The following is a 23,695-nucleotide window of genomic DNA, read 5'->3' as shown; positions in this document are numbered from 1 at the left end:
AGAAAGAAAGAAAGAAAGAAAGAAAGAAAGAAAGAAAGAAAGAAAGAAAGAAAGAAAGAAAGAAAGGCACAATATTGGAAACACTGAGACAGAATGGTGGAAAGTCTTAGGTTGGATAGAGAATGTTTTAGGGCATGACCCCAATAGACCCGAGTGGATTTCCAGTGTTTCTGGTTTGCCTTTTTTCCAGTATTCCCAACTTATTATTATTTCTGTCAGATACACTGCTCCCAACCCTACTCCCTCTCCCCTGCCCCCATCTCTGCTGTTTTGCTTTCCAAATCCAATGTTTTGGTTTCTGCACATTTCTAGATCGCTTCCATATATTTCCGCCCACAATAATATTATACAATCTATTCTGTAAAGCGCCTTGAGATGTATTGAAGACACAAAAAGACGTTACATCGATTGGAAGGATTATTATTATATATAAAAAGCTGCTAATTTCAAATGTTGTGAATTTTTTGTGTGTGCGTGGTGGTGGAGGGGGGGTGTGGGGGGGGGGTGGCGAGATATTTGCAAAGTCTTCTTGGAAGAATGCAGTAAATTTAAAATGGGGTTGGGGTAGAGTTGGTGGGGTGGGGGTGGGTGGTATGGCATTCATCTTCGGAAAAAATAGCAGTGCAGGAATTCCTTGCTACTTAGTCATTTGTAAACACAAAACAATTTCCATGTGATTGGGATTCGAAATCCACTTCACGTCAGTCACGACACGAACCATGCCTTAATATTCCACAGGCCGGATGGTTAATCTCCTGCAGACAAGATCTACACAGCGGGTCGGCTCGATTCCGGTGGTAGGTTGCGTTCTTGCCCCTGAGTCAAAAGGCTGCTCCTTTCAAGCCCAATCTCGGGCCATGAGCTGGTGGTCTAGGCTGACCCCAACCCCCACCACCAGTGCAGTACTGGGGAATGGTGTCATCTTCGGTTGAAGTGTTCAACTGAAATCCTGGCTGTTTAAGACCGGATAGGATTGAAAAGTGGAGTTTCTCAATAGTTCCCCAGATTAATGGAGAGCTGGCTTCACGCAAATTGGCTGCCGCATTTGCCTACGAACCTACAGTCACTACCAATTACCTGTCAAGTGCTTTGCGACATTACAAGCCCTGCATCAAATGCAATGGCAGGGCAAAACTATAGGCAAGTTTCTTTACTCTACAAACACCCCCTCTGTTTATCTAGCAGCAAATAGGAACCCGGTTGTTAGTCGATTGTGGGATCGCTTTTTCGGGAAAAATATTCCCTTCAAACAAAATAACAATAATTCGCTCAATCCACGACTGTTTGTGGGTCGCTGCTGTGCGCAATCGGATGCCGCGTTTCGCCCACAAAATATACAGTAAATTCGCTTTACAGTATATCCTGTGAAGAGCTTTGAGACGTCTCGAAGACGTGATAAGACGCTGTATCAAATGCAAGGATTATTATTATTATTAATAATGATTTTTTTAAAATGTTTTTTGAGCCAGCAGGAATCACACTGGCTCCAGGTTCCTGGCAATTCTGATGGCAGTGTAACAGGGTAAACACAAAGTTGGTCTCCGAGCCCAGGTATTGGGAGCTGACAGAGTATCTTCTTGGCAGTTTTAGGAGTCAGCAATCCGCCCTGCTGACCTAAGCCAGGAGAATACGAGGATTCGTTGGCAGAAGCCAAGCCATTAGGCACCCCAATGTGTGGGTTGGAACACTAATGAAATTTAACAAGCTAAAATGTGTTTATAAACAGACGCTGAAAGATTTTTTTTCCCCAGCAATCTTACAAGGCTGACATTGACCTTTAGTTAGGCTGCCTTCTCGTCTTCCCATCAGGAAGTTTATAGAAAGTAATAATCCTCGCGTGTGATATAGCGTCTTACCACATCTTCGAAACGTCTCAAAGCATTTCACGGAATATACCCGAAAGTGAACCGACTCTATATTTTGTGGGCGAAACACGGCAGCCAATTGCACACAGCAGGGTCCCACAAACAGTCGTGGATTGAGTGACCAAATCTTTTTTTTTAATGGATTATTATTGCAGGAAAAAATAATCTACCAATCGACTAAAAAAAGAATCCCTACTTACTGCTAGGTACCGATGAGAAAGAAAGACCCTGTGAGTACAGTAATAATAATAATAATCCTTGCATTTGCACCTTTAATATCACAAGAACATCTCAAAGCATTTCACAGGATTTACTTTAATGTAGTGACTGTGTATTTTGCGGTCAAATGTGGCAGCTAATCTGTTTGCACTCAGCAACGTCCCACAAACAATCATTGAAGCGAATAAGCAATTTTGTCTGGTGGATTGTTGTCCAGGACACAAGAGAGGAAACCCCTTCTCTTTTTGAATCGTGCAATATGATCCTTTAACATCCACCTGAACACGTAGATGGGACTGTGGGTTAACGTGTTGGTTTGACGTCATCTGAAGGATGACACCTCCCAACAATGCAGATACCCCACAGCACTGCGTTTGAAGTGTCAGCCTGGACTGTGCGCTCGTAGACCCTTGTACAGGTTTGTAAGAGTGCCTTTCACGGCGGGAGGACGTCCCAAGGGGCTGAGATCACAATCTTGTGGGCCTCGATCCCGCAATCTTCCAGCTCAGAGGTGAGAGAGTCAGCTGCTGGGCCAACCCAAAGATAACAGAAAATCAATGGAAAAACTGCCTTCAAATGAGCCAACACTAGCCGTGGAATTGGTGACCTTAACGCATAAGTTTCTCTTGCTCGCCAGAATCTGGTTTTGCACTCACTTTTGTCGTTGGGCTAAGCCTTAAGATGAACTTACCCTCTTATTCGGTCGATATGAAAAGCGATACATCAGTCGTTGCTTAAAGCTTACAATGCTTGGATTTATTAGGGGAAGGCTGCATTGTTGACACCCAGCCAATCTCTCTGACCTGCTGCTGCCAAGATTTCACAGCAGATTGGAGCTTCGGGACAACATGACATAACCGGAGAATATACCAGGAGTCTCCAGCGAATCCTGTCAATGTTGGCAGACACACTGATAAGAGACTGGCGTTTCATTAGGTTCAATCAAAGCTATCTCTGACCGACCGCTGAACTCCATTCCAGCAGCAAGTTTTGTAATAATAAGCCTGGCATTAGATACGGCGCCTGATCAAGTCTTCGAGACGTCTCAAAGCACTTCACAGAATATACTGTAAAGTGCAGCGACTGTGTATTTTGTGGTCGAAACGCGGCAGCCAATTGCACACAGCAGCGTCCCACATGTCCTGAATTGAGTGACTTTTTTTTCTTTTAAATTAAACAACCGGGTTCCTACTTACTGTTGGGAAACAAACTTGTCCAAGGTTTCACCCTGTCTGGGAATTGAACCCAGGTCTCCCGCTTGCGAGGCGTGGGCCCGAACCACTGAGCTGCAGGACTCCAGTTCATTCTATTTAGCCAACAAGAATTTACATAGAGTATGGTGACTGTCTGGGAACATAAATCGCCACAGCAAGTGTAACTGTGCACAGTCAATGGGTGTACGGAGCACAATGACAATAAATATCTTATTTGTACAGTTACTTTAGTAAAACAGAAAACGTATGCTGTGCATTTGCTTTATGTTGATGCAGAGGGCTGCACAAAAAGATTGCGGGTTGTTGTATAACAACAAGAGCAAAGAGAATAGAGACTCCGCTATAATGGGACTTCACACTAAGAGACCCAGCGTTTTGACCGGAAAATATAGGATCACTTCACTTTACAGTATATGCTGTGAAGCGCTTTGAGTGGTCTCAAAGTCGTGATAAGGCATTATATCAAATGCAAGGATTATTATTATCATTAGAAGAGTAGATGTGTTATTTTATGGTCATATCTACAAAGTGCCAGAAAAGGATGCTAATACTAGACCTTAGCTGTGCATTCTACTCTGGGTTAGAAGCTCTGATAATGTCTGAACTCCTTACTCCTCGTCAAGTGAAATGGAATAGCTTTACATAATTATACAGTTGTTCATAGAGCAGCCTCTTTCATGAGGGGAGGGGGAAACCACTGTTTGAATAATCACAAAGGCACATATAGTCTTGATACGTTCACTCACAAGATCTTGTGTACTCATGCACAAACACAGGAATGCATACACACGCGCACACACACGTGCACGCACACGCGCACACACACACACGCGCGCTTCCAACAGACACCGTTGCTTTATTAGAATAAGTACAAGAACAGGCCATTCTGACAATCTGGTTTGTGCTGATGTTTACTCTCCACACAAGTGAGCAAACGATCTCTCTGTTCCGACTCCATCCCTGCCTGATCACCGACCGATCCTTTAGTATTTATTCCTCAATCAGATACAGCAATGCGGGCACATGCCACAAGATAAACACAAGATAAACACGACGAGGCACACAGACACATGATTCTCAGATGGCCCATCAATCGGAGCTCATAATACGATCACCGGCTCCCCTAACGGTCAGCAACAACAACAACAACAAGATTCAATTTATAGAGCGCCGAGGACGTCCCGAGGCGCTGTACAGTTGGGTCAGGACCCGAGCAGGGGGAATTGGTCAGGGTGAGGTGAGGGAAGGGAGGGAGGTGAGGAGGGGCTAGAGAGTCGAGAGCGGAGCTGAAGGTCAAAGAGAAAGGTCTTGAGACCGGCCTTGAAAGAGGAAAGGGAGGAAGCGGCGAAGGCACTGGGGGATGGAGTTCCAGAGCCTCAGGGCTGAGAGGCTGAAGGCCCGGCCACCGATGGTAGGGCGGTTGGGGCGGGGATGTGGAGCAGACCGGAGCCAGAGGAACGGAGGGTACGGGCAGGTAGGTAGGGGGAAAGTAGGTCGGAGAGGTAGGAGGGAGCGAGGCCGTGAATGGCCTTGTAGATGAGGATGAGGATCTTGAAATCGATCCTCTGGGGGATGGGGAGCCAGTCGAGGTGAGCGAGGGTGGGAGTGAGCAAACTAACCGTGACCCCACTTCGATAGCAAGGGCTCATGCGCGTTGGAACACGGACAAAATCTTAAGCAGAGATGCATGTTCCCTCACATGTGCAGCACCTAACACGCGCACAAAGATGCACGCACACTCACAAACATGTTTTCGCAATTTAGAACTTGTACCTTAATTAAAATCAGCGACTGTTGAGAGAGCCCACAGATGAGCTACTTGGCTAGGATTGGGACATGTGAATAGCTGATGTGTTTTGTAATGTATTTAACTTCATAACTTTTGCCCTCAATCCACCAGTCACACTGGGGCATTGCAAATAAAGTTCAAAATAATAACAACACTCCCAATGGCTCAGTGAGTTTATTCTCTGAGTTCCTGAGCTGGACACACTGGTTGGAGCTCAGTTTTGAAAAAATACGTTTGTCTTGACCAGTTAATAGACTGAAATAATAATATAATAATAATGGTTGCATTTGATACAGTGCCTTGTCACGCCTCAAAGAACTTTGCAGAATATACTGTAAAGTGAATTGACTGTGTATTTTTAGGGCAAAAATTCATATTCTATCAATACTCAAAATTCTTCTAACCTCCCCATACTTTCCTGTGGTGGCATTGCTCTATTGAAGTCTTCTTGGAAATAGTCTCTACTTATCCCCATGAAAAAAACATTCATAATTATGAGAGCATCTATTAGTTGTCCACTTAGCCTTCTCTGTTTCGGTAAACACAGCCTCAACCTTTTCAAGTCTCCCCACATAAATATAACCTTTCATCCTCAGCATGTGTCGAAAGATACCACTATCTTTATTCCCAAATGATTACCATCTTTGTTGATGTAACCTTAGTGTCAGTTTTACACCAGTATAAAACTAGTAGTGTAAATAAGCCTGGGTCAGGTCAGGAGCTGGTATGTTTAATTTAACCCCCACCCTAAGTTATCCATAAAATACATCTCTCTTTATTGTTCTCACTAAGGGGTTAGGACTATCCCATTCCTCTGTTGTTTCTGTTACTATTATTATTTTTCTTCAAGTGTTTATCCATTTCTCATTTAATGGGCTGTTTCAGCAGCTATTGTGTATTAAAGGATTCCATGTTCATAGAATCCTAGAATCTTACAGAAGGAGGCCATTCGTCCCATCATGCCTGTGCCAGCTCTTTGAAAGAGTTGCCCAACTAGTCCCACTCCCCCGCTCTAACCCCGTAGTCCTGCACGTTTTTCCTTATAGTGATATAATCTACCATTCCCCTGCGTAAAAATGATTCTTCTCTCCATTTTTTTTCCAGTGAGGGTCATCAACTTATACCTTCTTCTTACTGATTCGTAAATCTGTGGGAATAGTCTCATAATCAAAACTGCTCTACCTGTTGAAAAACTCCGTTAGATGTGACGCCAAGGTTTAAGTTGCAGTAAAATATTAATAATAATCCTTGCATTTGGTATAGCGCTTTATCTCATCTTCGAGACATCTCAAGATAACAACGACTTGTGAATCGATCAACTCATCGATTACGGGCCTGTAGTTTAATTCAGTCAGTGACTGTGTTTAACCTTTAGCTCTCACCTCCATGTTAACAATCACCTTGAAGAAGTTGCTTCTTTCCACAAGTGCCGTATAAGCGATAAAAACATTCACAATACTCCAGGTCCCAATGTGAATGTTCTGTTATAATAATCAGAATGATAATGCTTGCATTTGATAATGCCATTGAGTCGTCTCAAAGCGCTTCGCAGAATACACTGTAAAGTGGATTGACTGTATTTTGTGAGCGGAAACACGGCAGCCAATTGTTCACAGCAGAGTCCCACAAACAGCCGTGGATTGTGCGACCAAATTATCCTTTTTTTTNGGAAGGATTATTACTCCCGGAAAAGTGATCCGCTAATCGACCCAGAACCGGGTTCCTACTTCCTGTAGGTAAACAGCTTAATGTCTGTTCCTATTTGCATCCATTGGGCCGTGGAATATACAATCACGTAATGCAATTCCTTTTCCTCTCGTGCCACTTTCTGATCGGCTTATGATCTATCTGCTAGATACTAGAACTGTAACTGTACCCTGTAGCCTGTACACAACCAGGGTATCAGTAACCCAGGTCAATCTGACCCGACCGCTTGTTGGCTTAAGCAATACCACTTAACCTGAAACAGTCACTAACAAAATCAGGTATACCAACACAATGAATGCCCTACTGTTGCCAACTGCATTGGTCTGGCCTCCCCCTTGACTCCAGTCAGGACAACTTGTTCTGTGGGGTGGTTGAATGGCATGGAGGCTTCCACCATATCTTACTCTTGCTTAATTTCTCTCAGGCGACATTGTTTTCTAAAATGCTATTTGAATCACATCCACTGGTGTCAGGAGAACACAGAGCAGCATTACTGTTCACATGAGAAGTTGAGAAAGGAACTGATGCAGGTCACGGCAGCCTGGAGTGCACTTGCTTCCAATCCAGAGTCAGGTCTGTGCCAGGGAATAGATTAAGGATTTAGAAGAGCATGGAGACCTGTAGGGAATTGGTTAGCACGCTCACCTCTCAAAGTGAGAGGACCTGGGTTCGATTCCCAGGCAGGACAAAACTTCAGCCAAGTTTCCTTGGTCCACATGGCTCTGATTCCCTAGCAGTAAGTAGGAACCTGGTTGTTAGACGACTGGTGTATCGCTTTCCGGGAATAATAATCCCTTCAAAAAAAAATATTGAGTATTTGGTCACTCATTCCACAGCTGTTTGTGGGGACGCTGCTGTACACTATTGGCTGCCACGTTTCGCCCACAAAATATACAGTGAATTCACTTTACAATATATCGTCTGAAGCGCTTTGAGGCGTCCCAATGACGTGTGAGGTGCTGTATCAAATGCAAGGATTATTATTATTACTATAAGAGTAGAGCAATACTGCAATCTCGAGTTAGCAGAAAGCCAATAAGATCAACGGCAATTTCATTCCAGTTTCTCTTGTGAAACTCAGCCACAGATGTGTGTTGTATGGACAAGATACACAGATAGGATATCACACAGCTAAGCGGGTGTAATACACACGGATGTGTTAGTTTGTTGTATATAGAACTTGGGCGTGAGATACAGGCCGGAATTACAGAATGATTCAGATAGTTCACAATACACTTGTGAACGGGCAGTTCTTCTGGTAATTGGATGCACATCGCACTGACCCACGGAAACTCGACTCCATCAAGTAAATCTGCTCAGAGTAGAGTTTCTGTGGCTTGAAATCTCCGTGTGCCACTCTGCAAACCTTCTTAAGAAATGCCTTTTGAATATCAGCGCATTTTAGATCCCACTTTAATTCAGAGGAGTACGGTAGTGAAAGTCTGGGCTACTTCTCTAGAGTTGCTTTGGACACACAGCAATGACAACAACTTGCATTTACACAGCGTCCTGGAACGCAGATTGAACACCGGCTAAACTCACTCCTCGGTTTCCCTCCTGGAAGCATTTCAAAGGTTAGCAAAGTCCCAGGAATGTGCTGAAATGAGGTTTTCTTAATGCTCCTTGACCCTGTGCTGGAGTTGGTGTGTGTGTGTGTGTGTGTGTGAGAGAGAGGAAGGGAGAAGAGGGGGGGAGCTGTTGGCCTGGATTCTAAGCAGACAAACTTCAGAGTGCGTGAGTGCAGGTAACTGCAGAAACGGAATCAGTCAGGGCTAAATATTAAATGAGACAGGCTCGCTGCTCTTCATGTTGTGGCCTGTGGCATTTCTGCACGGTATTTGCTTTGTAGTGAATGTCTCACAGCTGTCCCTGTAAGTGTTTAAACCTGCCCTCACTCCCAGGATCCCTCCCACCCAGGTGAGCCACTCTGTTAAATTTCTCCCCCTCCAGCAGGAACACTTTGCGCTGATTTTCTGACTTGGCATTTAGCTTTAAGGGATAACGAGCGATGGGGAAAGAATTTCAGTACAATGTGCCTTGCTATCCGTCCAAGTTACTTCTAAATTCCTCGAGTCCTGTAGCTCAGTGGTTAGGGCACTCGCTTCATAAGCGAGAGGACCCGGGTTCGATTCTCGGGCAGGATGAAACGTTGGGCAAGAATGGTACCTGGTCGTACTTTATGAAGTTATTTTGTTTTAAAGGTTTCCCATCGTCTATCCATCTCACCGTGTATTCAATGTTAATTTTGAAAGGTTTCTTTCCAGAGGCTCCTAAATTATTAATAATAATCCTTGCATTTCAAATTGCGCCTTATCACGTCTCAATAAAGTGGATTGACTGTGTATTTTGGGGGCGAAAAATAAAGTCTGAATTTCACGAGACCTCCTGGCTGTGTCAGGGAGGTTTCAGTACTCCGAAAGCCACAGAAACTAAACTGAACACTACGGCAGAAATCCGCTCCGAAATAAACCTGGGGAGGGCAGAAATAGAACAGAAGGAAACCGAAAACAGCCAAAGGAAATGAGAAACGAGGCTGAAAGAGGTCGGAGGCCAAAGCCAGATGGTGACAAGGTCAGAGAGGAGTAGAGCCGGTGCGATCAGACATCTGGCTGAGTTCAGGTCTAACGAGGAAGAGATCTGACCACGTTTATATAGAGGTTAGTCATAACCTTTTTTTTTTCCGGGAAATATATATTTATTTAGAAAGCATTATATTTGGACCCAACAACAAACATAACAAACACATTCCGTTTAACTGTATCCAGATACAAACGGTACATTTCTGGCCGGGTCGCTCTCCAGCACAGCGAAGGGTTCCCCCCCCCATGTCGGTCTCCGTGCGTGGGGTTTGGACCCTGCCCTGTTGTCATAAACACCCGGCCTCAACTTGTTGCTAAAATGCAATGCGCTTAAATACAGTATTCCTTATGGGGAAAGCTAACCAGGGAAGCTCCTCTCTGCTCCTCTAGCCAACACTGTTGGCTGGGAAACCGTGTAACACGGAGGGTCTATTGACTGCCGCGTTTCACCCACACATATACAGTCACTTCGCTTTACAGTATATTCTGTGAAGCGCTTTGAGACATTTCAAAGTCGTGAAGAGGCGCCATATCAAATGCAAGGATTATTATTATTAGAGATAGAATAATGACAATAGCAATCTTGCGTTTGTGATAACACTCAGGACCTCAATGTTTGTGACGTGTCGTGACTGTGGATTTGTGGGCAAGTCTGGCAACCAATTTAGGCAAAGTTTCAAGCCATGAAGAGAATGGTCGAGGACAGGGATGGACACCAAGTGAAGGCGAGGGGGAGAGGGAGGTGGCCATAGGCGCACTTGAAGAGGCGGGCTGCAAAGGGGGGCGTTAAAGACAGATACTGTGATGCAGAGCAAAACAATGAGGAAGGTATGTCCTTAACGAACATTCATAGGATAGACAGAAAACAGCCATTTAGATCATCCAGGTTTTGCTGGTATTTCCAGCACCTCGGGATGTGTTCCCGACGCGAAAGGCGCTCTAGAAACGTAATTTGTTGTTGTTGTTATTTCCGTCCACATGAGCTGCCTCAGAGAATCTAATCCCACCCTCAACCTCACTTCCCACATCCTTCAGTATTGTTTTTCAAACATCTAATTTTATTTAAAATAATTTATATACAACAATAATAATCCTTGCATTTGATATAGCGCCTTATCACGTCTTCGAGACGTCTCAAAGCGCTTTCACAGGATATACCATAATGTGAATTGACTGTATATTTTGTGGGTGAAACGCGGCAGCCGATTGCGCACAGCAGCGTCCCACAAACAGCCGTGGATTGAGTGACCAAATTATTATTACTTTTCCTTTTGAGGAATTGTTACCCCTGGATTGGCGACCGCAAATTGACTAACACAGCAGGTTCCTACTTACTGCTGGATAAACAGAGGCGTGCGGAGTAAGGAAACTTGCCCAACATTTCGCACCGCCCGGGAATCGAACCCAGATCCTCCCACTCGCGAGGCGAGTGCTCTAACCACTGAGCCACAGGATAGCCTCAACAACAGACAGAGTCCATTAGGACTGTCTGTACCATTCATGAATGGCATAAAATTTCAGAACCTGTTGGTTCAGCAAAGGTCTCATGAAATGAATCCCATTGACTTGACCATCTTATTAACAGACACTCAATTAGCCGGAGCAGGAATATGGTTGAGGTGACAAAGGCTCAGACGGAATCAAATCCGTTTGATTTAAAATATTGTGCAGAATCGTGAAGAATTTCTGAAGTTCATTTTAATTTGGAGGCCAAATCTGAGAATTTCCCACAAATTTTGACGCAATCGTTCAACTTGAGCTGGCGTGATAATGTAATAATATTAATAATCATAATAGTAATCCTTGCATCTGATATAGCGCCTTTCACATCAGATGGACGTCTCAAAGCGCGACCCAGGATTTACTGTACTGCGATAGTGACTTACTTACTACAATGGGCATTTGTTGGCATAGTGATCACTGGTGCGGAGTGGGTAGTGGAGAAGCTGGAATGTGCACAATCAGCTGCCCCGTTTCGCCCACGAAATATCCGGACGTTAGAGTGTATTCTGCGAAGCGCTTTGAGACAACAACAACAACACGACGACAACAAATAACATTTATACGGTGCCTCTCGTGTTGGGAGGACCTCCCAAGGAGCTGGACAGTCAGGGATTTGGACCTGAGCCGGGTGAGGGGTGGGTGGGGGGGGGGGGGATCAGGATTGGGTTGAAGGGCAAGGAGCGTAGGGGACAACAACAACAACTTGCACTTATGTAGCGCCCTCCGTGCAGAGCGCTTGACAGTGGCGGAGCCTGACTCCGAGCCGGGCGGGTGGAGGTGGGAGAGGGAGAGGTGGCCGTGAGCACAGTCTGGTCGTATGCACGGTCTCCATCGATGGTTGACCACGTGAAAAGACTATATCAAATGCAAGGATTATTATTATGGTAGTGACTGGGTGGAGTGGGAGGTTCAGATGCAATGGTCACGTACTGAAAAGCACTTGTGCAGGAAATTTGGAGGGTGGGGGGTTTAAAGACTGACAATAATCCTGTGTAGGCCAACAGAAGGCATTACTGTCTCTTTAAATGAAGCAGTGTTGGGAGACACCACCCCCACTGATCGTGACATTACCAATGGAGCACAACAGAGGCTGTTCACTGTTCCATCACCCTCCTCCTAACTCGGTAGTTTCACAGCGTGTGCAGTATCTAGGGCTGAACGAACCACAGAAGGTGCTTTCATTCCAACCTGGCATTTATTATAACTCGGCTGCAACCTTCGACGCGTGTCGTATTCAGCAAAGAAAATGGGAATGAATCAGAAACTAATCGGGAAAGAAACCAAGGCAAAATACTAGGAGTAAAACTCTGGATACACCTGAGAAAGAAACCAGGAAATAAATTGGATTTCAACAGCACAGAAAAAAATCTGTATATGCTTCACTTAATAATGATAATAATAATAATCCTTGCATTTGATATAGTGCTTTTCACGTCGGGAGGACGTCCCAAAGCGCTTCACAGAACACACTGTAAAGTGAATTGACTGTATATTTGTGGGCGAACGCGGCAGCCAATTGCGCACAGCAATGTCCCACAAACAGTCGTAGATTGAAAATGACCAATTTATTATTGTTTTTTTTGTTTTGGAGGGATTATTATTAGGCTCTGTGTGGAGTAAGGAAACTTGCCCAAGGTTTCGCCCTCTGCCTGGAATTGAACTCAGGTCTCTCACTTGCAAAGTGAGTGCTCTAACCACTGAGCTACAGGACTCCACATAATAATAATCCTTGAATTTGATACAGTGCCTTATCACGTCTTCCAGACGTCTCAAAGCGCTTCACAGGATATACTGTAAAGTGAATTGACTGTATATTTTGTGGGCGAAACGCTGCAGCCAATTGCGCACAGCAGCGTCCCACAAACAGTCGTGGATTGAGTGACTCCCTTATTATTATTTTTGGGAGGGATTATTACCCCCGGAAAGCGATCCGCCAATCGACTAACAACGGAGTTCCTACTTACTCCTAGACAGAGGCGTGCGGAGTAAGGAATCGTGGCAGTGAATCGAACCCGAGTCATTTCAATTGCGAGGCGAGCGCGCTAACCACTACCTTACGGGACTCCATAATAATCCAGATGTGGCCCCACCAATCTGGATGGGGTTTTACAGGAAAGTCATTCAACTCAACTCTCTTATCAGTGGCTTCACACTGACTGGAAGCTGTAAGGATAATCAATAATTACTCCCAATTCCTTTTCCTTCCCCGCATCTCTGTGGTTCTTGTTTGACATCGTTTTAGTATTCTGCATTTTATTGTCCATCATAGAAGCTCAGCTGTTATTTATTGTTATCGATAGCACATCATGTCTGGATTGTCCTCATAAATACATCCTGGATATCCTGTAATATTTTACAAGATGTGTAAGGCTGCGCATTCATTGATGCTTTGTTGCTGTGTGAATGAAATGATCTGAATAATCGCTCCAATTCCTCCCATGAAATCCTCAGGGGAAAGCAAGTTCACAGGACCAGTACTTTTTGTGTGAGAGGTGGCTATGGAATTGATATTTGATTTGTAAATAGTTTACCTTAGTTGTAATAATCCCTGCATTTGGTGTGCAATCATATGGTTTGAGCGCTCTGGGACGCTATCCTGCGTGAGGGGGAATGCTATGTAAATACTTGTTGTTGTTGAGACATCTCAAAGTGCTTTTTAAGACTTTGCTGTTAGTGCGCAGTGAAGTGTATTTGTACGCAGGTGTGAAAATGGGACGTCTCAAAGCCCTTCACGGAATATACAGTAAAGTGAATTGACTGTATGTTTCGCTCACAAAACACACAGTCACTTCACTTTACAGTATATCCTGTGAAGCGCTTCGGGACGTCTAGAAGACGTGATATGGCGCTCTATCAGATGCAAGGATTATTATTATGTGGCACAGCAATGTCCCATAAACAGCCATGAGGTGTATGACAAATTTTATTGGGGGGTTTGGGGGTTTGGGGGGTGGGTGAGGAATTTTTCACCAGGACAAACTCCCTTCTATATTTGAATAGAGATCCTTAATGTCGAACTTAACAGAAAGGTTTAACATCTCACCCCAAGGTGGGGGGAGAGGGTGGGAGGGTTGGGGGGGGAGTGGTGTTTGAACCTCCAGCAATGCAGCGCTCCTCCAAGTACTGCACTCAAGTGTCAGCCTAGACTGTGAGCTCAAAATCTCAGCCAGAGGCTTGAACCCACAACCTTGTGACTCAGAGGCGAAAGTGTGTGTAACCGAACCAGGCTGACACCGTACGAGTCCAGCAAGGAGAACTAGCAATAAAGTAAAAGCAGAAAACACAGGAGGTGAGACTCCGAAAGCCACCGGGTCCACAGTGACAACTTTACAAACATTCCCCAAAACACCAAACCCTCACTCACTCCCCTGAGAGGGATTCTCCCTAATCGCTCCGATGGGAGGCACGACATCCAGCACTGATGGCTTCGGGGCTGCAGGTCGCTAACTGTTCCGAAACCTTGCAACAAAGAAGTCTGTGGCTGTGTCTGTAAACTCAGACGTGCTCTGTGTTTAAACACTGTCCCGTAAAGGCAGCGTATTCACATACACAGCGATCGCTTTGATATGTGACACTGTAATTACTGTAACAACCATGTAGAAAATTAGCACTCTATCCAGACACTTGTGCTATATCCAGTGCATATGGTATATATATATACATATGTGTGTACAATGCACCAATTAAGTCCTGTACACTGTATCATAGTCAATGTCCTTTCACACCAGACCGATAATATCGATCAGTAAAGTCTGCTCAGAGGCACCAAAGAGACATTAAATATGTATCAATGATCGATAGGTCTCACACACACACACCCACTGAAGCTCAACTCCAGTTTGTCGGAATGAGACTTGGAATGCAAACCCCCAGGAAGTGTAGACCGATGGCAAGTTTCGCCCCCAAAATCCACAGTCGGTTCAGTTCACAGCGTATCCCGTGAAGAGCTTTGAGACGTCTCGAAGACGTGATGGGGCGCTGTATCGAATGCGAGGATTATTATTGGGATTAGAAATGCGTGAGTCCAGGGAACGCAGAGAACAAAATAAATAAAGTGATGAGAAACAGAAGGAAAAAGATGGGGACAGAGTGAGGGAGGGGTGGAGGATGGACACCGAGGGAGAGAGATTGAGAGAGAGGGGAGAGAGAGAAAGCTGTGACCAAGCTGGTTGGCAGCTGTGTACATACCACATTGCTGAGAAAGTCAGTCTCATTCAAATCTTCCAGATCCACCAGGTTCGAAGCTGCAAAAAGTTTCTCTGCCCCAAAGTTGTCCAAGATATCCATAATGCCAGGAGTCGCTGAGACGTTGGGGTGGGGGGGTTGGGGTGGGGGGGGTGTCAAGCTCTCTGGTGAGTCTCTCCACAGGTTGAGGTGTGACAGCTGGCAAAATCCAGCTTCTCTCTCTCTCTCTCTCTCTCTTCCTTTTAAACTTTTAAATTCTCTTTACCTCCAGTTGTGATCACAATCTCCTCCTGATTGATCACAGGCTGGGAATGTTCCCAGCTGATCGCTGCGAGCCCTCCAGCAGTCAGTGAGACGGAGAGAGAGAAAGAGAGTGAGAGTGAGAGAGAGAGCGCCTTTAAACTCTTAACTCGCGACGCTGACAATCTGATGATGTCTGTGGAAATGTTAAAAGACCGATCCGTCGGCGCAGACCGTCCTCGATCTATCTTCAGGGTTCTTTCTGTCTGTGTGCGTCGGCTTGTGTTGTGCGTGTGTTGTGTGTGAGTGTTGGAAATCTCTCTCTCACACACTTACAGTAAACTGCAATAGAGCCCCAGAATAACTAGCTCACTGCCTCTCTCTCTCTCTCCACCGCTCACTCCGCCAGTAAAAGCAATCTCACACACACACACACACACACACACTTACGCACTCACAAACACTTCACGTCACCTTCTCGCTTGCAGTTAACCCTTCGAGAACTCGAGTACAGTAGTGAAATAAATCCACCTCTTTTTCTCGCCGTTTCTGCTTCAGTGTCAGTGTGTGGCTTATCTATCGACACTTCTGTACACATTTTATTTGACCGCGTGCTGGGCGCCATTGGTTGCCGCTCACAAAACATGCAGTCAATCTGCTTTACAGTGCATTCCGTGAAGCGCTTTGAGACGTCTCGAAGATGCGATGAGATGTGATATCAACTGCAAGGATTATTATTAGAATTATTAAGAACACCAGAAGTTGGACAGCGGGAGAAGAAGCGTTGGGTAGTGAGTCTCCAGTGTAAGGAGATCAGCAAAGAGACAAAAAGTAGCAACTTACCCTTAAAAATAAAAGAATTTGGAAACTGAATCATTCATCAGTTGAACAGCACCACATGTGTTTTAGCAGCTGTTACGCGTGAGATTGGATACCTGCTTTTTCAAAACCGAAATCTGCCCCAGACCTTAAAATGTCTAATTTTATATATTTCTATTTTCGTCGCTTGTACAGCAAAAAAACAATCTGCACTTCAAGTGGAAGATTTGGCCCCCTGTGACAGATGTCGTGGGTTCAAGTCCAAACTCCAAACGTCTCAAAGCGCTTCACAGAATAAACTATGAAGTGAATTGGCTGTGTATTTTGTGGGCGAAACGCGGCAGCCAATTGCGCACAGAAGCGACTCACGTAGAGTGACCGAATTTTTAAAAAATATTTGTAAAAAAATTTCGTAGGGTTATCCGCCTAGGAATTGAAACGCTTGCGAGGCGAGGGCTCTAACCAGTATGCCACAGGATTCCCAGAACTGTATACATGGCTGACGCTCCAGAGCAGTGCAGGGGGAGCAATGAGACATTAAACCGAGGTCCCGCTTGTCTGTTCTGGTTAAGGATCCCATAACACTAATCAAAAAGCGAAGAGGGTTGCTCTGTTGACTCCAACTAAACGTCAGTAAGGCCGAGGCCCTCCTAATTGGCTCGCGCCAGCGCCTCCGCACCTTGGGCGCTGGCAACATCAGTCTCCCGGCTGCACACTCAACCTCACTAAGCCAGTCAGGAACTTGGGTGTCTTGTTTGACCCTGAACTGTCCTTTCTCCCCCATATCCGCGCCATGACCGGCATTGCCTACCACCACCTCCGCAACATTGCCAGACTCCGCCACTGCCTCACCCCTCAGGCCTCCGGAACCCTCACCCACGCATTCATCACATCAAGGCTCAATTATGGAAACTCCCTCCTCATCGGCCTTCCCAACTCTTCCCTTCACAAACTGCAGATCATCCAAAACTCTGCAGCTCGTAAACTCTCACACACCAGGCTCCGTGACCCCATCACTCCCACCCTCGCCTGACTTCACTGGCTCCCCATCCCCCAGAGGATCGAGTTCAAGATCCTCGTCCTCATTTTCAAGGCCATCCGTGGCTTTGCCCCCTCCTACCTCTCTGACCTGCTGACTCCCTACCAACCTGCCTGCTCCCTCCGCTCATCAGTCCTCGGCCTGCTCCAGTTCTCCCGCCCGACCTGCCCTACCATCAGTGGCCGGGCTTCCAGTGTCTCTGCCCCTATACTCTGGAACTCCATCCCACGGTCCCTTCGCCTCGCTTCCTCCCTTACCTCCTTCAAGGCTGGTCTCAAGACTCTCCTCTTCGACCGCGCCTTTGGTCTCCCTCCCACCTCTCTGCCTTCCCTCACCCCTACACCCCCCCTCCCCCATGCTCGGGTCCCGACCCCTTGGGTCCAGCGCCTTGGGACGTCCTCCCGACATGAAAGACGCTCTATAAATGTCATGTTATTGTTGTTGTTGTTGACTCTCTTCCAGATAAATTCGTCAATTAACTCACAGCTGTTTGTGGATCTTCATTGCATACAAATGCCACTGTATTTGCCTACAGGTACATAGTCACTACACTTGGCAGCAAATCTCTGTGAAGCCCTTAAAATGATTTTCACATTATAAGGGACTGTATTAAATGCAAAGATTTGTAGTAGTTCTAAAAGAAATTGGAAAGGACAAATGTAAACCCAATAATGCTGGAGTTGTGCTGGAAGCACAATGTTTAATAGATATTACAGTAACAATACCATTCTGAACCACGTGATAAGGCACTGTGTCAAATGCAAGGATTATTAGTGTTATAATTACTAGTGTTTTTTATGTTTGGAGTCTGCAGAAAATACACCTGAAGCTGTGGAGAAATTAATATTTAAATTGAGACACAATTCAACAATGGCGCAAGCATTAAATATCCCTCTTCTGGAAGAGGTCCCTTTTCAAAATGTTCAGTTAAAAAAAAATGCATTTGGTTCTAAGATCCAATGAGAAGAGCAAAGAGGAGGGTCTCAGCCGAACGCACCCCCCAGCACTGTTTTGAAAGTAGTTCAGGGCTAAGGAGAGACTGGTCGTTCCATTAGGAGAAACGCAGAGAAGTGAGGTGGAGTGGAGCAGTGAGATTCACCCGCAAAATCCACTTTACAGTGTACGTGGAGCCCTGTAGCGCGGAGGTTAGAGCAAGCGAGAGAACCCGGACTAGATTCCCTGAGCAGGGCGAAACGTTGGGCGAGTTTCCTTACTCCCAACACGCCTCCGTTTACCCAGTTAGTCGATCGGTGGATCGCTTTTCCGGGGGTAAAAATCCCGTCCAAAAAAAAAATTGGATCACTCAATCCACGACTGCCGCGTTTCGCCCACAAAATGCACGGTCGATTCACTTTACGGCGTAGCCTGTGAAGCGCTTTGAGACGTCTCGAAGACGTGATAAGGCGCCGTGTCGAATGCGAGGCTTATTATTATTAAATACGGTGCATTGAGCTAAAGCCATCATTTTCCTGGTGAACAGAGTAGCAACAGGTCATTCTTTTTTTCTCAGGAAGATCTGCAAACCACAAAGGTGTCAAACGAACCTTTGCAAAATGCGATTGTTATTTCTTGGCGCTCCCATCCCACCTAAAACCTTTCTGTTCGTGCTTACAGTCACCTCTCACCGTGGCCCGGGGTCAGACTCCGCCATCATCAAGCAAACTCTTACCTCCCACACGAAGGGCGCTATATAAACGCAGGTTGTCGGGTCTTAATCCACTCTTAATTTCTCCCTCCTTTTATTGGTCTGATCTCACTCTTCCACAATATCACGGAGCCAGAGGATTGGCACCGTTTGGAACTCACTTCCTGAGTCGCTTTCAAAAGGGAACTGGACGGGTACTTAAAACAGGAAAAAATCTGCAGGGCTATGGGGTAAGAGCGGGAGAATGGGACTAGTCGGTAGCTCTTTTAAAAGAGCCGGCACAGGCACAGTGAGTCGAATGGCCTCCTTCTGTGTCATATGATTCCATGACTCTAAGCTGTTCCTTAAATGAGTCCAACCTCCCGGCTTTAACTACCCAGCAACCTGTTCCTCCAGTAAGGTTCATTGCCCGTTTGAAGTGCAACCACCCAACTTTCTGTTCTATTTGTAAGCAATTTCTGGTGAGGTGGGACTACTAACGCCTCTATTTTTATGTAAATGGAGAGAGAGGAAGAGAGAGAGAAAAAAAAAGTAATTTATTGTCTCGCAGTGATGCTAAACAGATAAAAACTCACAGCGATGTGATTTCCTGATGTTTACACACCTTTACATTAGCACTGCTAACCAGAGCAGTGTCAGAAGTGAGGATTGACTGTTTGCTTTGTTTAAACATCGTCTTACAGTATCTTCTTATTTCCTTATATATTGCTTTCTTGAATGCTGTCACTTGTGTGGTACTTGCCTGCAGCGAGATAATGTTATTTTTAATCATCGCTGTACAGTAGGTAGGGGGTCATTTTACACAGGAACAATAATGAATCATCTTCCAGCTAATAAATAAAGATCTGGTTGCTGAGAGCAGTCTCTCAGATCAGCGTGTCTAAGGCATAGAGCTCCGAATTATTTTTAGTTACGTGATAAAGATGTGGGTATAGGATATCAGTACAGTTTTAAAGCTTGCTCACAATGTAATCTTGCCCAAGGGCACACAATAGAGCTACAAAATACAAGTAAGAAAATATAACACTGACATTTAGCACAGGAGATAGAAGATACACAGACAAGATAGCCTACGACAATGCAAACACATAGCGCTGAACAAAGTAGATTTCTACACAGAGTAAAGAAGGGAGGAATATCACACAGACACGAACGTAAGACAGTACGTACACAAACAGAGTGTAGGATGGTATAATACAACCCAGACACAATATAGAGAGGTTATGCATCTATATATATAATATATATATATATGTGTGTGTGCACACACTTAGACTGAACGCACAGCAGTTAGACAAGTAAGGCAGTGGATGTTTACCGGAAACCAAATACAATGGGCTTTAGATAGATATCTGATGGCGATGGAGAATTGGGGCTAAGAGAGAGGAATTGTTGATATAAAATGGGAGCTGGCCAGATGGACTGCGATGCACTTGCACATTCCTAAACTCCGAAAATTCTTGGAATATGTGGCAGCTGCTCAGTGGTGCCCAGTTTGGAGTCGTTAGCGCTGATTTGATGTGGTTTTCCCGTTGATTCAAACCTAAAAGTGTAGCGTTACCTCAACACCCAACGTCGTCGGTTAGACTTGAAGTCTTGTTGCTAAAGTTCCTTTGCTCGAAACCATCTTGATTGATGTTGAGAATGGGACTGAGGCACGTTACAAAGATTTAGAACAAGCCACTCGGCCCAACCAGTCCACCTCAGTGTCTATACTCCACAATAGTCTTCCCCCTCACACCCTTCTCTCCCCACATTCTCTCCCCCCAACACCACCACCCTTCTCTTCTCTTCTTCACCCTTCTCTGCCCCCTCCACCCTTCTCTTCCCCCCTCCCACCCTTTTCTTCTCTCTCCTCCATCCTTCCCTCGCCCCCCACACCCTTCTCTTCCCATCCCACCCTTCTCTTCCCCCCTCTCACCCTTCTCTTCCCCCTTCTCACCCTTCTCTAAGGTAAATTCTCAACCAGAAAAGTAAGAGGTCAATGTTCCTGAGTCCCCATCTTTCCAAAGCAGCTGTCACGTTCCCAGCAGTAAGATAAACTAGTCAGTGAGATATTTTATCACTAGTTAGTGGCTCAACCTACACTTCAGCAGCGTGTGAGCATGCCAACAGCGTGGTCTATGGGGACTCGGCAAAGCCTAACCTGTTGGGTAAGAGAACGGAACTAGTTTCCGACTTCAAATGGCTCTACTGCAGGCAGTGCCTCAAACAGCACATGAGCAATCCTGGTGGAGAAGGCCTTTTGGCAGGATATACCCACCCTACCCTCTTCTCGTTACAACAACAGTTTGTATTTTTATAGCAGCGTTAGCTTCCCAGAGCGCTTGACAATGGCGGAGCGTGAAGCCAAGCCAGGGGATGGGGGAGGTGACTGTAGGCATGGCCGAAGAGGAAAGTCTTCAGGCGCGACCTGAAGATGGGGAAGGAAGGGGCGAGGTGGAGGGATAGAGGGAGAGTGTTCCAGAGTTTTGGGGCGATCGAAGCTCGGCTGCCCACGGTGGACCGGAGAGCACGAGGGACAAGCAGGAGGCCGGAGCCAGTCGAGCAGAGGGGCAGCGGGTAGTTGGTTGGGTCCAAGCAGGTCAGAGAGAGAGCGAGAGAGAGGTGTCAGGGCAAGGGAGTCCAGAGTCAGATGGGTGCGGATGGAACTGTTGGTCACTTTACTGTCACCGCTCCCCTTTGTGACTGACATTTTATTCGAGGCAACTGGACGCTAAATTCTCAGAAGGTCCGAATGCAACAACAATTGATGGGCTAAATATCGGAAGCCACTTGAGTAGCTCTCTCTCTCTCTCTCTGTTAATCTAATCAATCTGACCTGATTTAATTTTGTATTCATTTGTGATTTTTTTCACAGCAATAAAGGCCGTCGCCAGATTGGATTGACATAATTGCCGTATTAAACAATTAGCTCATTTCCACACAATCAACATTACTTTCTGGTTTTCTCGCAAATCGTGTCATCTTGGTTCGTAACATAGGGCTTTCCTTGACTCGAGATCGGATTAAACTTATTAACACGACTCCTTGGCATCCTTTTGAAAATTAAAGCGGATTTGCTCAGCACCTGAGATGCCTTTGTTATATCCTGCAGTGAATATTTTTATTAGTTTGAGCAAACAACGGGGAGACATTAAGGTGAGATGTTGCTAAGTAGAGAGAGAGAGAGAGACTGCGATTTATGAGCCAGCCATGGCGAGATTGCCAATGTAACAAAAGAATTCGAATGATCCCGACTCATTCTAATTACAAACAACAACAAAATTACATTTGTATAGCCCCTTTCATGTCGGGAGGACGTCCCAAAAGATCTGTATTTTCACCCAAGCGTTTTGGTTGTCCGGCTATGGAACTGCAACATGTTGAACGTAGGCTCGCAAAATTAAAAACGCAGTGATTAATTGAAAAGGCGTAATAATTCTTGCATGTTTTTGTTATCCTGGCATTTTGATACCGCACCTCATCACGGCTCCAAGACGTCACAAAGCGCTTCGCGGATTATACAGTAAAAGTGGATTAACTGTATATATTGTGGGCCAAACGTGATTTGGAAGACACCCATCGTCGGGGGAAGAGAACGGGCAGAAGTTGGAAGCAGACAGAGCGATGGAGGTGGGTAGGAGGAAGCTCATGACAATGTAGGGCAAGGTGGTTCAACTTGGTTGGACCAGCTTGCCCAACAAAGGTTGGCCCAGCCTGAATTTAGGGGAAGGACTCAGGTGCAGGGTTGGAGGAAGGAGCCAGGTGAAAGGGTTGGAGAGGAGACAGGTTAATCCTGCAATGGTCCACAACAACAGCAGAAAAGCATCAGTCAAGGTCAGGAATCCAACTCTCTTCGGTGGGAAATTCAATCTTGTGCCCACAGAATAAACTACGCCACTCCCTTCACTCCACGTGGGATGGGTTTGGCAGGGACAGGAGGAAAGTGAGTTCGATTTTGCCGGTCCCTCCTGTTTTCTCGAAAGAATGAAATATCTGTTTCTAAAAGATGAATTGCTGAGCCCACAACTAAAATGAGACAGTACCAACTCCAGACAGCCTCGCCCTCTGTCTCTCAATTACAGGCCTAACCAGCGAGTTACCGCTCAACTATCGAGGGAATTCAGCAGTGGAAATAGTGTAATAACCACTCGGGTTTATTTTAACCTATAATATGCCACATCTATTTTCTCCTGTGTGCAATTGGCTGCTGTGTTTCGCCCACAAAGTACACAGTCAATTCACTTCACAGTGTATCCTGTGAAGCGCTTTGAAACATCTCGAAGACATGATAAGGCGCTATATCAAATGCAAGGATTATTATTATCTGTTTTACCAACATGCTGCCAGCCCCTCCTTAACTCGCTGGGGAATTGGGTCAACATTTTCACTAGAAAAAGGCAACGTCACCAACAAAACTCTATAAAGAAGGAATATGTTTACTGAACGTTTTTCACTCAGGGAGATTAACATAGATGGCTGGGGAGTGAAGCAGGAAACTCCGTAACCGCACAGAGATGGAGAGGAGCCTTCTGCGATAACACTGTGGCGGGTTGTGGGAGCATTGTGTACCGAGCTTCATTCTGTATCTAATCTTTGCTGTACCTGTTCTGGGAATACAATATAAATTACACTTGTGCAGCACCTTGCACCTCGGGAGGACGTTCCAAGGTGCTGAACAGTCAGGGGTTTGGACCCGAGTTGGGGGTGGGGGGGGGGTCAGGATCGCGGAGGAGGGAAGGTAGGAGGGTGGCCGAAAGCTGGGTCGAAGAGGAGGGGTTTAAGATGCGCCTTTAAGGAGGCAACGGAGGGAGCGAGGTGAAGGGAATGTGAGATAGAGTTCCACAGGGAGGGGGTAGAGATGCTAAAGGCCCGGCTGCCGATGGCAGAGCGGGACAGGCGGAGGATG

General features: G+C 45.7%; 1 protein-coding gene and 1 non-coding gene across 3 annotated transcripts in view; one reads left to right on the top strand and one right to left on the bottom strand.

Moving 5' to 3' along the window:
* The window catches only part of creb3l1 (cAMP responsive element binding protein 3-like 1), a 47,304-nt gene extending 31,453 nt beyond the window's left edge, over positions 1–15,851 (bottom strand). For both annotated transcript variants that reach the window (XM_007904825.2, XM_007904824.2), the window contains exon 1: positions 15,065–15,851. In XM_007904825.2, coding sequence (XP_007903016.1) covers positions 15,065–15,163 — 99 coding nt within the window. In that variant the 5' untranslated portion in view covers positions 15,164–15,851. The remainder of the gene's footprint in view (positions 1–15,064) is intronic.
* On the top strand, positions 8,866–8,939 carry trnam-cau. The gene has a single exon. It is a non-coding gene; the product is annotated as a tRNA-Met (tRNA).
* Positions 15,852–23,695: the final 7,844 nt, after the last annotated feature.

Source organism: Callorhinchus milii, unplaced genomic scaffold (assembly GCF_018977255.1).
Source record: "Callorhinchus milii isolate IMCB2004 unplaced genomic scaffold, IMCB_Cmil_1.0 Scaffold17, whole genome shotgun sequence".
In the NCBI taxonomy this organism is placed as follows: domain Eukaryota; kingdom Metazoa; phylum Chordata; class Chondrichthyes; order Chimaeriformes; family Callorhinchidae; genus Callorhinchus; species Callorhinchus milii.
The sequence above is the reverse complement of the archived record's forward strand: the minus strand, read 5'-3'. Positions and strand labels throughout refer to the sequence as shown.